Raw genomic sequence first — 15,018 nt, 5'->3', positions numbered from 1 at the left:
CTTGTGTCACTTTTAATGAGGCATTTTGTTCCTGCATTGTCTGTCATTCTCACATGGTTTGCAGCATAAATAATGATGTATTGTGTTTCAGTGGGTATTGCGAACCTTTAGCTCTTAATGAGGTTGCATGGATATTTATGAGGCCATCTACCTGTTTTGCAACATGCAGATCCTGAGGCTAAGATACACTGGGATCTTCTTCTGGGGGGAAGAAAGACCCAAGACATCAAAGTGATAGTTAGAAGGTGGACGTTTGCATTGGGAATTGCAGCAACAGATCATTTTGCTCCGAGGTGGGCATTGGTGGCTGATAGAGCAAAATTAGCACAGCAGGAGCGCGCCCAGAAATTTAAAGGATGGCACATGAGGTGGGATGTCTCTGGGTGTATTTTTTCTCTGTGAGGACAGGGGTTTGGGCTCCCGCTGGATTTGTCATCAGGTGGGAGCAGGGGCCCGGTGAGGGTGGGAATGGGAGAAGGAGATGGTGTCGCTGCTCGATGCAGCAGCTGTGTTAGGACAGACTGAGGGACAATTTGCTGCGGGATCCCACGAAGATCAGCGTGGGAGCTCCTCGTGCTGGAGAACCAGTGCCTCTGTGCCCCCTCACTTGCCAGCTGCCTTGTGCCTGCTCTTTTCAGAGTCCGTGCGCCCAAATCGTCAGGCAAAACTGTCCGAGTTTATTTTTTTCCTGGCCACTTTTGCGAATTGGATCTCAGTGTCCCACTTCTCACCTTGTGCCACCACTACCGTGCTGAAATAAATGCACGGTGGGCGTTTGGCCATGCCTGCGCCTCACCACAGCTTCCCTGGCGCGGCGTGTGGTGCTGCGTTCTTCCCAAGTGACGCAGCCCAACCCGCTCCGCTCCTGGCCAGCGCCTGAACTGCTGCAAAGGGGCAGTTGCTGTGTGCGTGGGTTTGGTGCTGGGTTACCCCGGGGGGGCAGTTAACTCCCGGAATCCTCCTCTTGGCGCTGCGCCGCGCGCTCGGGAGCTGCCTGCCGTCCCGACGTGTCTGCAGAGGGAAACTCTGGCACCAAACGATGCGCCCCGTAGCGCAGCTCGGCGGGTTCGCAGCCTGCGCGGGGCGGGCACGGGCCCAGCTCAGCACCCTCAGGCACGGGCAGGAATCGCCCGCTTGCTTCGCTCTTGTCTCGCCGTGGCGAGGACGTTGCGACGTGGCACGGCAGGGCTGCCTGGGCGACAGCCCCGCGCCACCCCACACGTGTGCGTGTGTCAGGGCCACACCGGCACTCAGCCCAGGAGCGCGTCTGGAATCCCTGTTAAATCTGGTACCACAGCTGATTCATCCTGAGTTTTAACTCCCGGGGTCAAATTCTGCGCGCCTGATTCACGCCTGGTGAACGCGGTGAACTGGAAGCTCAGTCCTGCCTTGAGGGGCCCTCGCGCCTTTTCCCTCCCGCGCACGGAGGGGCTGCGCAGCCCAGGCTCCGCGGGAAGGAAGCATCCTCAGTGTCACGGAGACCTGTTCTCACTCCTAGCACTGGTTTCCCTCTTCTTTTCCAGCCAAGCCTCTCTCCTCCCACATTACCCTCGTGGAATGTGGAAACCTGCCACCAGCGGAGCCGCTGGCTGGAGGTGGCTCTGGGGGGCTGGCGGGTGCGGGGGAGGCAGCTGGGTGCCAGGGCCGGGTGGAAGAAGCTTCTCTGAGCAGCACACGTGGCCGTGGGTAGCCCCAGCTCCGCGCGGTGCCTGATCTTCCCTCCCCTCCCACAGGCCTGGAAAGAGTCACTCATGTCATAGGCGGTGTGGGCAAGGGCAAGATAATTACAGTTATTATTGTCATCGCTGAATGTATTGATTATGATGGTGCCTGACACAGACCTACCGCACCCTCTGCTGCCATCAGCACCCGGGGCTTGGCTCCCCGTCAGGTCCAAGGCTGCAATCTTGCCCTTTGCTCATACTGTAAAACCTGACACCCAGGCTGGAGCTGGGAGAAGACCAGAGGAGAGGGGGGGGTTGCACCTTTTGGCTTTCATTCGGAAGCTTCCAACTCTGTCGTACTCGGGTTAAAAGCTGGGTGCTGCAGCAGTGTGGCTGGCTGGCTGAGATATAAATGTGGAGATAAAATACCTGGCGGGGGCAACAGCAGGCAGCTGGGAAGTACTGATGCCCTGATCTTGGGAGCCCTCTTCTCCTTCATTCTGTATTTCCCATGTTTGCAACTGTAGGAAAAGGCCCTTGTCTCCCCAGGGGCCTCAGCTGGCCCCTCAGTAAGCAGAGATAACCATCTCAGCTTGGTGATTACAGCCCTAATAAAATACTTGTAACAAATTAATCGCTGGAATTTTTTTTTGCCCTTTTCTTCCGACAGTGACTCATCTGTGAGGAGGTCCCATACCCTTTGGTTTAGCCCCTCTGCTTTTTCGTTCCTGCTTCTCTGCCTTCACAGAATTGGTCACGCATTCACAGATTGCGCTGTTTCGGGTAGATCCTGCAAGCTCCCATTTTTACAAGTTGCTGCGGTTGCACGTGGGAAACATCCCTGCTGTGGACGTCCCTGGTGCTTGCACTGGAGAAGCTGCCTCTGGAAACCCTGGCTGGTACAAACCACCTTCCATAGCAGGAGGAGAGTTTACACTGAATCTGATGGAGTTTTTGCAATCCAGTGGCCTGAAGATTCAAATGTTGGGCAACGTGTCACCCCATGCGAAGGGAGTGGAGGGGGGTGAATAGGGGATTTAGTCCTGCCTCTCGTGTTTCCTGCCCGCAGGACAGTTTGTCTCTAAAATGCCACGTACAGTTCTGTGTTTCTCTTTGCTGTTTTTCTTTCTTAGGAGCATTTATTGGGCCACAGATTTGTTTGGACAGCTTTGATTTTGCAAAAGATCTTGGAATTCGTAATTGGGACCAGAGGTTGCGGAGCAGCTTTGTTCCCGTGTAGTCACCGGGGTGAAGATGGTTATTTGTGTGTTGTGGTAGCTATTAAGAAACCCAGTCATTGTCCACAATTGCGTTGCGCCGAGGGCCCTGCAAACACGGGTGAATTAGGATGGCTCCGATGTTGGATGCTCAGTGTCTGGGGGGAAGTGAGACCTTAATTCTTCCTGCGCTTGGAGATGGAGGAGCAGTCGCTGTGAAGTGGCATCGTGCTGTCGTCTCTGGCCAAGCCGTGTCAGAAGAAACGAAATTTTGATAAGAGCATTTCTTGTTGATGACTGTGCTGGATCCTTTCTCTCCTTTGTTCACTTTGCAGCATTATCCTTTAACCTAGACATGAATCAGGCCCACGCGCTCCTGTAATAGTGCTGAGTGCTGTTGCACTGCTTTTATTTCAGCTGCTATAAACTGGTGGTGTTCCCCTGACTGGAGCGAATGACCTCATGGTTTCCAGCTGCTCTGAATGGGGCACGTTAGTTTGCAATTGAGTTAATTAAAACAGGAACACGGGGAAGATCTTCTCCTGCCACGTGCAATCTCCTTGCTGCAGGCTGTAGCTGGTAGGGATGAATTTAACCGAGGAGTGGACCAGCGATGGAGGGAGAGGACCGTCAGCAGCGGTTAAACACGCTGGTCAAGATGCAACCTCCAACTTGAGCAGGATTAAACCGCCGGTGGCTGGAGAAATCTGGCCGGAGGAAGGATCGCGTTGTAATTGCCCTGTATTTTGGGGCTGGCCAGCGTGTATTACTGGCTCGAGATAGATGGACTCTGATCTGCCCTGGCTCGCCTGCTCTGTACGGTGTGAGTATCCGCAGAGGTTAGAGCAGAGCGGCTGTTAGGAACTTGAACAGGCCAACAGATTCAGTGGGCAGGACTCGAAAGTCACGTGTGATTTCGTGGGGACAGAACAGGGATTTTCCATTCTCTTCTGAGACGTGCCGTTTCCAGAAAAACTGAGCCTGGCATTACCAGGGCCAGCAATTTCACCTCAGCTCTGAGAATTGTAGTGTTTTAATTTGTTTGTTTGTTTGTTTTTCCTTAAGGCTTTAGCTGTGGGAGTGACTCTCAACTTTCATGTAAAAATTATCCATGTGATTATGATTATACATAATTATAACTATATTTATAGTTATTGCTTCATGATTTCTTGTAATCATAAGATCTTGTAATTTGGGGGAGAGGGGGGGGAAAAACAGCTTTAGGTGCATGTAAAATAGGCTGGAGGGGGGGAAAGTCCATAGCTTGCATGCCTGCCCCATGCGTCAGGCGCAGAGAGCTTTTCTGATGAGCTGGTGCCCCGCCACGCGCCGCGTCCCCGGGAGGGATCCCCGCACCCATCTGCTTTGCTCGTCCGTGCAGGGGCTCATGGCAAGGTGCAGAGGTTCCCACTGCTGCAGCCACAGCCCGGGGTGGAACTGCTCCTTCTGCAAAGAGGCCAGGAGGCGCGCGGGGCTCCATCCCTGGGCCCGGGGAGCTGCACCGCTGCGCTTTGGAGAAGGTTGGAGCGGGGGAGACTCCAGCAGCAACAGCTCCTTCGAGGGCCCAGCTTGTTCCTGGAGGTGCTGGCAAGCGGTTTTGTGCCGTTACCTAAACGTGTCGGGGTTTAGACCGGGTGCTCTGTCTGGATTTCAGCTAACGGAACAAGCGTGGCCGTTTCTGAGCTCGAGTCGCTGCTTCTCGGTGGTGGGTTCAGGGCCGGCAGCAGGGAGCTGAGCCGAGAGCTTCCCAGCCTCGGCGGAGTGGGCAGGGGGAGGAGGAGAGGTGCGGGGCAGCTCCTGGAAGGATGGGAGCTTGCTGGAAGCCTTGTTAACACGGGGCTGGCTCGGGCCTCCGGCAGCCGGCTCTGTCACCCTGGGTAGGCTGCAGCCAGCTATTCCTGCTGGTCCCAGTGATGCCCCCCCTAATACTGAGGCGGCTCTGCTTGGCGGTAAAGGGAGGAGAGGTGCAGCTGGAAGACAGTGTAGGCTACGGGTACCCACCGTGCCAGCCGCTGGTGGTGATCCAGAGCTGAGGCTGTTACAGCTGCAGGGCTGTAAGAGCGGAGAGCAGCACGCGGTTTCCATGTGTAAAACTGCGTGAAGCTGCAGCGTGAACAATAGTGATGTGTGTGCCAGGGGCACTGGAGCGGAGAGAAGGAGCGGGAGTGATTTAGAGTTCTCAGAAAAGCCGCTTGTTTATGAAAGAAGTGAGGATTTCAGCCCATTCAGTTTACCCAATGTAAGACAAAGAGGGTGATGACTTAACACTGCTGGGGGAATCATATGAGGTTCAAGAGAGCCGTTTAAGTTCTTTGGAAGGGGGCAGTGCCAGGAGACTAAGGACACCAATTAAACAATTTGAAATTAGACGTGAGGCCCCGAGTTACAGCAGGAGGGTTCCTGTCGCGAGGCGATGAACTGTACCGAGGTACCAACCTTTGGAACAAATGAATCCTTCAAATCAGCCAGCCGTTGCCGCTCTGGAAAAGCCACTTTTCTGTCGTCGAGATGCTAGGCTGAAGAGCTGTGACATTATATTGAGCTTTATAGCCCGAGTGACACAGGAAGTAGGACTTAAACCAATCAATAAAACTTTACGATAGATAGCCACCCCATCCTAACATGGCTCGTTTGTGCATCAGCTGGTTGAGACACAGCACCTGCATTTGGGGCAGTAAGAGAACACGTTCCCTCTGGAGCAATCTCTCTCGATTGGCAGAAATTATTGATGAGCTGGAAGTTCTTATTGATGAGGCTACTTAGATCCTGAAAGGGGGAGCTGTGATCGCAGCATGGAGGGAATCTTCAGCATGGCAGTTTTACGGCTGCAGGCGGTGGTGGAAGTGCTGCTGTGTTGGCATTGCATTTGGGTGTTAACAGCTGAAAAATAACAGCTTGACAGTGTCGTTATGACAGCCTCAGGAATGCCCTGTCCTGCTCTTGCAATACCCCAATCATGAGACCACCAAAACACTGCTTGTTGTGTTAGGACAGTAATTAATTTATGACTCATTGCCAAAGCACTTTGGAGCAGTAATCACAAACTAGGACTGCACTGTGCAAACACAAAACCGAAGGGCACTCCCTGCTCCAGAAAGCTTTCAATCCAAACACTGCAATCTAAACACACAGCAAGAAATAGCCCATGGGATATGGACAGAAGATACGGAAACAACAGGCCAACACCAATCAGCATAATAACATGTTCTTAAACACACAGTTTCACTCGCCTGCAAAGATTTCTTCCTCTTCCATTAGGTTATGACATACTTGATTTTATTTTTTTTTTACTTTGGCATTTTCTGGGCTGGAATGAACAGCTTGGTTCATTTTCCCAAGGGCTTATGGAGGGATTTGTCATTTGTGACTCTTCTGTCAGGTTGGTGAGCGCTGGGGCACAGCGGTGGCCGGGGACGGGGCTGGCTCCCTGTGACACCAAGCAGAGCAGTTGCAATGCCAAAGCATTCGCTTCCCCAAAGGGTGTTTCACCAGACAGTACAGTGTCTTCTGTGTTACCAGACCTGGATCTCCGGGGTCATTCACATGGGCTTGGAAGTATTTTCCAGTCCGTGGGGTTGGTTGTGAAACTATGCAGTGTTGCCATAGCATCCCAACAGCACAAGCAAACTCTGCTCATGACATCTCCGGGTCACTGGATCCTCCGCTGGCTTAACCTGACTTGAAACAGGATTTAAATGGGGAACGTTCACTTTGCAGGATGGGTGCAAGGGATCTAAACTGGCTAGCTATCACGCTGGGAGCTGAGGAGCGTATAGCAGCAAGGTGAACGAGGCTTTCCTGAGCCTCTCCTGCGTTAGCTGGGTTGCTAATGGTACAGAAAAGCAAGCTTGAACTTTGCATGGAAGACAGACTCATCCTTACCTAAAATCAGCGGTGCTGCGTGGCGGTAATTAAGATTAGAAAAGGGCTTTTCATTGATCTGGCCCGTGATAGAGCAAACCAGGGTGAGGTTCAGTGCTCTTACTGCTGAACTGGTGTTTTTGCCGAGGCTGCTGAGAACAGCTTTGCCTTACGATAGTTTATCTGACAGCAGGCTTGTATTTTACCTGGCTGGATTGCTTTCTGGTTTGCGTGTTGTGCAAAAAGTTCCCTGTCTGCTGATACAAAGGGGTTGAGGCTGGAATGCAGCCGGATAAAATCCAGCAGCCGGGGCTTACTTTGGTGGGAGTTATTCTTGCCTGACTGTAGGGCTCTAAATCACACTTTCAGATTCAATCCCTGCCTTCTCAAGACAACCCAGGGGAGTTGAAAGAGAGCAGCCTGGCTTTGCCTGTGAACTCGGAAGGACCCGGAGCTATGTAAAGCAGCTGAAGGCTTCTGCCTTCTTGCTAGCCACGTACAGATGAAATGAACCCCAGCCTGTCTACACCAGCCATCAGGTCAGGTATAGCTGGGTGTGCATAACACGCGAGTTTGCTTTACACTCAACAGACTATTTTATTTTGCTGGTGGAAGCCAAGCCAGCTTGCAGGGCAGGGTGGAATCTTGCCTCATATGGCTCTGTCTGGCTCAATCTCCCCCTTTCCCTCCTTCAAAAAGAGAATTTCCTTTTCGTAGCTGGGATCTCCAGCCAACTTGTATTCTTCCCACAAAGAAGGAAGTACATATTTTGAATAGGCTGTGGCCAGAACATGTAGCCAGTGCTATCTCGCTGTTGTGATGAGGAGAAGAGCTGAAGGGTGACACATTCAGGCCAGACTTTGAAATATCATGGAGGTTTTACAACCAATAGTAAAGGGACGTGTCCCTTCAAGGCTATTCAAAAATGCAGAAAGCCCATAAAACTAATTTTTGAGTCTGCATAGGAACCCAGAAATTTAAGTAGAAACTTGTCCTGTCTCCTTTTGAGCGTGGACTAGCACGTTGGGTATTTCCATGTGCAGGGTGCAACCTACCTAATCCACCTTTATTTTACCACTAACAGGAGGGGAGACAAAGCTATGGTGCCCAGGGGTAGCCGCAGCATCTCTCATCTGCCACCCTCATTCCCCTGCACGGCACAGGCTCGCCGGGTGCTGCTGGCAGGGCACAGTGTGTGTGTCCGAGGCTGCAGCTGGCTTTAGTTTATACTAAACTAGGCTGGACCTGGCACTAAGCGGAGGCCCCTCATCTCCTTTCTGCTGTTGCACAAGAGAGCTACCTCCTCTGCAATAGAGTCAAGAAATCGGTGCGTACTCCCTCTCTTCTCATTTCAGCGTCCAAGGAGGGAGGAACAGAGAAGCCTGGAGGAAATTGGGATCAGACCTGTCCTTTTATCACTCTCCCAGGGGAGCCCAGGAGAGCCCGTGTTTCACGTCCCCTGGCTGCACATGTGGCAGAGGCAGAGAGGTGCAGAACAAAGCCCGGTCCGAGCAGGGGACACGGCTCCAGGTGTGCCCTGGCCCTTCCCTGGCCCTTCCCTCCTCGCCTGCTCCAATTCAGCAGGTTGACAGAGGGTGGGAAGGCAGCCAGGCACACCCAGCTCTCCGAGGAAGTAAAATGATCCCTCTTTTGCCCTTGGGCCAAGCCCAGCTTTTCTAACGGATAAAAGGAGAAGCAGTCAGGAGAACTCGCTCACTTTCCTGGGCTCTAGCACAGCTTCCCTGAGCTTTTGAAGGGTGGGGGGTACTGAAGACACCCTCGGAGCAGCCATGTCCCACTCTGTGAGTTTCAGCTCTCGCTCTGCAGCCGTCCCAGGGATCAGACAAGTGCGGGTCAGCACCGTCTCCTCGACCCGTGGACTAGGAGGGGGTGCTGGCTTGGGCAGGGCAGGTGGCTTTGGCAGCTCCAGCCTCTACAACCTCGGCTCCACCAGCAAGCGGATCTCCCTTGGAGGTGGCAGCTCCTACAGCGTTCGCTCTGGATATGGCTACGGAGGTTTGGGATTCGGTGGGGCACTCAGCCCTGGGGGCATTCAGGAGGTCACCATCAACCAGAACCTCCTGACGCCCCTGAATCTGGAGATTGACCCCAATATCCAGCGGGTGCGCAAGGAGGAGAAGGAGCAAATCAAGACACTCAACAACAGATTCGCCTCCTTCATTGACAAGGTGAGGTGTTGGAAAGACTGATGGCTCTGTAGATATTGCTTAAAAGCACAGCTGACCCCAAAGCTCGCTTAACCCAGTGGGGGGCTCACATTTGGGCTCAGGATCAGGTCCTCGAGCATGGTGTGATTTGCCTACTGCAGTCCAGTAACTCCTATTAAAGCCCCACTTGCATTGCCGTCAGTAAAGGGTTTTGCCCTCCTTAGGCCGGCTTCGCACCCCCTTTATTCAGCTGGTGTTGCCCATAATGTGTGTGCGGGCTTGAAAGATCAAATCTGCACCCAAACACACCACCACCAGACTCAGGGAGGAGGAGGCCTCTTGGAGAGGAACCATCCCAGTAGAACAGATCTTGACGTAAGTCAGAGTTTGCTGTGGTTTTGCACTGCTCTGTACCTCTGTGGCTTTACTGTCTTGCACTAATTGATCCCGTGTCCTGTGTAAACTTCAGCTCTGGCATCCTCAAAATGCAAGGAATCCAGACCTGCAGTTGAGTAATTGGCTGACTCTGAGGTTTGTGGATGGCTTCTGTCAAGTGTCAGGCAAGAGGAATCTTCTTATCTTTAAGTCATACAAAGCCTTAAAGTCATAGGCCAAGCCCCGGAGTATCAGTGCTCCCTCATGGTCTTTATCACCCTCCAGAGTTTAGGTGCTTCCTATGAGCAATCTGAATTCTTCAGATACCGTCCAAAGCCCTCCTTCCCCAGGATCCAAATCCTGCAGTGTCAGCTCCCCCTTCCCCCTGCTTTCTCAAATGGCCCCTCGGTTGCTTTCCAGGTGCGGTTCCTGGAGCAGCAAAACAAAATGCTGGAGACCAAGTGGAGCCTCCTCCAGGACCAGAAGAGCGCCCGGAGTAACATCGCCCCCATGTTTGAGGCCTACATCAGCAACCTGCGGCGTCAGCTGGACGGGTTGCTGAATGACAAAGGGCGCTTGGAGGGCGAACTGAAGAACATGCAGGATCTGGTTGAGGATTTCAAGACCAAGTAATGTATAATCTTCCCATCTAACGGTGTAGTTGAGCTGGCGGGTTGGTCCATAGCTTGGCAGAGATGTCCCCGGCTTTTCTGCCAGGGAGGGAGATTTTTTTTTTCCCCCAGCCCTGAGTTAGCTGTCTAGTCCAGGGAAGCTGCCTGGATTCTTTCTGCCCCGATCACTTTTTGTTCCTGGCACCTTGTTCCCACCTGGTCGGCCGCGGCTCCATCCACCTGGCTTTGCTTTGGGGCCTCCTCAGGTCTGGCTCTGTCCTTTGGGTTGGACGTGCCCACTCGGGTCCGTCAGGACCCCGTGGGAGCTCAGCGGGTTGGCAGGCGGTGGGAGAGCTGCTGCTTGTTCTGTGGGTGGGTCATGGCGCAAGCGACCTGCTATTTTTAAGCAGCTTCTCAGTCCAAATTGTGTCGCTGGGGAGGAGTCCCATGAAGAAAGTAGCCTTTGTCCCAGCCTGTGCCCAACCCAGCTGTACAGGGGAATGCCTTTAATAAAAAAAAACAAAACAAAAACAAAACCAACAACAAAAAACAAACACCAAAACGGAAAGAAAGAAAAGAGGGAGCTGGTAAACTGGATCAAGCGGGAACTGCAAACACTGAAAACATACAGATCTGATAATCCCAGGGTGTGTTTAGGGAAAGTCAATAGACAGTGATTCCCAAGGAGGTGCATGGGAATGATGTTTTCCCCCAACCCTACTCAGTTATTTCTACTCTGTGCTCATCCACAGTTGTACTTTACAGCAAGGAGCTGGTTTGCACCCAGAGCAATTAGTCCTAATTTTAGTTGCAAGGTGCACAGATGCACGTTGCTTCCTCCAGCTTACAGGTCCATGTGAAACCAAAGCCTGTATGTGCTGAGAGAAGGGAAGCAGGGCTTAGGAGCCTAAGATGCTAGTGCAGCAGAGGGAGTGAGGATGTAGTAACTGGATTTCAGAACCTGCTTCTCCCCATTTATATGAAGAAAATCTCAACTTCTAAGTGGAGTACCCAAAACATGACTAGCTCTTTATGTGTCTGCTGCTTCTTTTTCATATGTCCAATTTACACAGTAATTCTCTCTGGGCTAAGAGAGGAGATGTGTATGCACAAGGCCCCAGGGGGTGAGATTCAGTCCCTTATTCAGTAATTGCATTGACTAAGGGTGTGGTTCCCAGTCAGCCAGGGTAGGAGCAGACTGTGTGCCACTCTCCCCGGGGCTTGGTGCGGGGTGTGCTGAGGTGTGATGGTGCACTGGGCCTCCCGAGGCGCCTCGGGACTTCAGTGGAGAACAGCGAATGATTTGTCATTTCACTGACCAGCTTCGTGGAGCTTCTCCCAGCGATGAGGAAGCTGGCACCCCGCTCTGGCATAATCCGGGCGTTTTCCCCATCTCTGATCATCCGTTCTGCACTGCAGGCTGTGCGTGCGCGGCACGGGCGCGTCGTTTCCAGGTCACACATCACCCTGCAGTAGCAATGGATGCAGTTCATTGACCTCGAAAGGGACAACATCCCTGTATGCCAGTGTGGATGGGCGAGCTTCCAGTGCAGAGCAGAAGGGGAGGTGCACAAAAGCTGTTGGAAGTGAAGTAGCTCACGCTTTGGAAGGCAAATTATGGCACTAGGCATGCAGGGACCGTGTAAATAGAGCAGTGTTCTAACTTTGGCAACAGCGATTCAGAAGCAGCCAGAGAAAGTGGTTCCTGCTCTGTTCCTTGGATGACTTTCAGGATTCATATCGCAGATTCCTGCTGCTTGTTTCAGCAGCTTGGCTTACGTCGAATGGTGCGAGGCAGGCTCTGAGATCCAGGCTTGCAAGTGGTACAAATCCATGAACTCCTGTAAAGTCAATGGAGTGTGATCTTTATCTGCCGAGGACCTAGCTCATTACACCTAAGGGGTGTAGCCAACATTAGAAGTTTGTGTGACTTTAAAGCACAGCCACTTTGTGCAGGACCAGAATAATTATACTCAGCCCTTAGCAGGACAGTGGCATGTGATTGACACCTGCAAAGCGTTCTCCAAGGCCCCAGTAAGGAGGTGAAGGGTGCAAGCAGCGTTAGCAGGTGCTTTGATCAGCACAGAGGAATTTGTTGCATCTGCTCGTGTCTCTTTTGCATTTGTATTTGTTCTCTCAAGGGGCGAGTGAAAAAGCTGAGAGCCTGGGGATGTAGACTGCCATCCTGCAGCTGACTGAGGATAAGGAGCAGAAATCGTCTTAAGTGCAGTGAATTTTGATGAATGTGGGAAAGCGTGGGTGAGAAATGCTTTCCAGGTTAGTGGTGATGGCAGTGTGGACCAGAGCAGCTTTCAGGCCATCATCCCATCCAAACGGTACCCTGGGACCGTGGCATACAGCTGGTACCTCTTCTGCGAATAACAGACACGCGGCAGGGGTACAGCAAACCTCTGCCTGCGGCTGGCCGCTCAGAGGAGCCTTGCTGAGGTGGTTCACAAAGAGGGAAACGGAGGAAGAGAGAAGGGGGTTGGGACAGCTCTTCGCTGGGACACTCGTTGCTTTTACTGAGGCTCTAACTCCTCACCAATCCCTTTTTTTTCTGGCAGATATGAAGACGAAATCAACAAGCGCACGGCAGCAGAGAACGAGTTTGTGGTGCTCAAGAAGGTGCGTGCCGTGGGTATTAGCTGGGGCTGATAGTAGCTGTTTGCAGCCCTTCTCCCCCTTTTGCCCCTACATTCCCTTTGCTACAGCTGTGCCTGGAGACCTGCAGGTGAAGAACTGCAGCTCTCATGTCTGGCTAAAGGCTGCCTCAGTGCAGGCACTGAAGTCTCTCTAGGAAACGGGGACTACGGTCCAGATCCCATGGATATCATAGATTATGGCTGTATCTGTCTTTGGGAAATTTCCTAAGCCTCCCCTGACTGTCCAGACTGACAGTGGACTTGCAAACACAGGCCCAGGGAACCCTACAAAACACACGGGATCCTGCACACCAGCAATATTTAGTACAGTGGTAGGTAATTTTTAGGACATGGTGGGTCACTGGGCAGATGGACAGAGCAGACAGCTTGGGGAACTCGATGGGCTCGTGGCTGCTTTTGAGGCCATCAAAGGCTGGGTGGATTTAGTCATCAGAGTTACGGCAATCTCAGTGGATTATCACTCTTTTGTAGGATGTGGATGGCGCCTACATGAACAAAGTGGAGCTGGAGGCCAAGGTGGATGCGCTGACGGATGAGATTAACTTCCTGAGGTCTCTCTATGAAACGGTAAGGTTCTTTCTGCTTCTTATGGCTGCTGCAGTGTAGCACCGCCAGTGGGTGAAGGACAGCAAATGGGAACTGAGAAAATTAATGTGCTGTTTCCGGAGACAAGAAAGGTGATGGAGGCATGGAGTCTTCCCTTGCACAAGCAGAAGTAAGCCTGCAAGTAAAGTGCACATCCTGTGACTCGCCACAGGGAGATATCCCTGTCTGGGGTGTGAAATGGATTGACTGAAAGCATAGCCGGGACGTGCATTATTTTTTTGTTGCTGTTGGTGTGAAAACAAGGCAAATCAGTGTATTATAGCCAGTGCTGTAGTGCTGGGGTGTGCTTGAGGCTTTGTGTGCTGTGTGAGAGAAAGGAAAGCTCTTTGTCCCAGATGCCTTTGTTTTACCCGTTGTTTGCAAGATAAGCCTTTAATTGAACTGGACGCTTGCATCTTTGGGTGAGGTGGTGGAATTTGCCCCTCGCTTTGTTGTGGAGCTGATGCTCGAGCTTCTTGGACTGGCATTTCATGCAGGGTTCTTTTCTCAGAAGTGGGGTAAACGAACCTTGCTGTCAAAATGTGGGTGATAAGAAGTAGCTCCATTTCTGCTGCTGTTGGTTACTTCGAGCTTTGCAAGGCTGATGCGATTCAGTTGGCTTCCTTCGAATTAACGAATGTTTTGATCGAATTCTTACCTGCCTCCTTTATCCTTTTCTTCTCAGATTCTCTCTTTAATTGGCTTCCAGAAGAGAGGCCCTTACAGGTCAGTGATTAACAGTATTGTTTGTAATGCAACCGGCAGGAACTTCGTGAGCTGCAGGCCCAGATCTCTGACACCTCTGTGGTCCTGTCCATGGACAACAACCGGAACCTGGACCTGGACAGCATCATCGCAGAGGTCAAAGCGCAGTACGAGGAGATCGCCAGCAGGAGCCAGGCGGAGGCCGAGTCCTGGTACCAGAGCAAGGTGAGTTACGGGAGCGATAAGGGCGCTTACAGCTTCTGTTAGTACGTGTGTGTCCTGTGTGTCACGAGTGGGAGAGATTTCAGCCAGCTGATTGACTGCCAGCCTGACTCCATCCTTTTCTGTTACGCTGTTTGGTGTCGCAGTACGAGGCGCTGCAGGCGGCTGCGGGGCAGCACGGAGATGACCTGCGCAACACAAAGAACGAGATCTCCGAGATAAACCGGGCGATCCAGAGGCTGCAGGGTGAAATCGAAAACGCGAAGGCCCAGGTGAGGAGCTGCCCTTGTTCCCCGGCTGCAGAGCAGTGGATTTAGCAGCAACAAGCGTGCCAGGGGCTTGGGCGTGACACAACAGCTGCAGAAGCAGTTTGGGGGGGGGCCGCAATGCTCGCCTCAAAAAACGTCTGTTCTGCTGGGGGGAGAAACTCTTGTGAGCAAGGTAATGCCGAGAGGCAGCTAAGCTGTAGGTGAGGACAAGTCCTCCAGCGACCCCAGAGCGCGCAGGGGGGTGATGCAGAGCAAGGCTGCGTGTGGCCTCCCTCCCAGCCACACACGTTCCTCCTGCCCTCTTGCTTCTGGGATCTTTGTCCACTCCCTTCTTACAGAAGGCAACACCGTGTTTGGGCACATAAAAGAATTTTTCAGCTGTATGGGAGTTCTGTTTGCTTTCTCCAGGGACTGTTATCGCTTTATCAAAGGGCTGGTGAAAGCCAGACCAGTGAGTGGTTCAGACCTTGTTAGGGGCTGAAAACTCACAGTGAATAACCAGGGTGCACAAAGCTGGAGATAAGCCATTGTGATTCATCCGTTTGTGTTTATTTGGTTTCAGGGCAGGGAGGCTTCGCCACACACTTACAAGGGCAGAACTGGCCCAGTGCAGCTCCCTTGAATAATGAATGAGAGTATAAAGCACGTGTGCTTACTGTGAGCCCTTCCTGCCAA

The 15,018-nt window shown here is 52.4% G+C and overlaps 1 protein-coding gene across 2 annotated transcripts in view; it reads left to right on the top strand.

Moving 5' to 3' along the window:
* The window catches only part of LOC104366198 (keratin, type II cytoskeletal cochleal), a 32,554-nt gene that overhangs the window by 14,110 nt on the left and 3,426 nt on the right, over positions 1 to 15,018 (top strand). The window contains exons 2-8 of one of the 2 annotated variants that reach the window (XM_032997494.2): positions 7,112 to 7,281; positions 8,098 to 8,931; positions 9,706 to 9,914; positions 12,464 to 12,524; positions 13,034 to 13,129; positions 13,913 to 14,077; positions 14,221 to 14,346. In XM_032997494.2, the coding sequence (XP_032853385.2) occupies positions 8,533 to 8,931; positions 9,706 to 9,914; positions 12,464 to 12,524; positions 13,034 to 13,129; positions 13,913 to 14,077; positions 14,221 to 14,346 (1,056 nt within the window). In that variant the 5' untranslated portion in view covers positions 7,112 to 7,281; positions 8,098 to 8,532. The remainder of the gene's footprint in view (positions 1 to 7,111; positions 7,282 to 8,097; positions 8,932 to 9,705; positions 9,915 to 12,463; positions 12,525 to 13,033; positions 13,130 to 13,912; positions 14,078 to 14,220; positions 14,347 to 15,018) is intronic. The other variant, XM_032997495.2, reaches the window with a different exon arrangement.

Source organism: Tyto alba, unplaced genomic scaffold, assembly GCF_018691265.1.
Source record: "Tyto alba isolate M040663 unplaced genomic scaffold, T.alba_DEE_v4.0 Super-Scaffold_23, whole genome shotgun sequence".
In the NCBI taxonomy this organism is placed as follows: Eukaryota; Metazoa; Chordata; class Aves; order Strigiformes; family Tytonidae; genus Tyto; species Tyto alba.
This window is presented reverse-complemented; position numbering and strand designations above follow the sequence as displayed.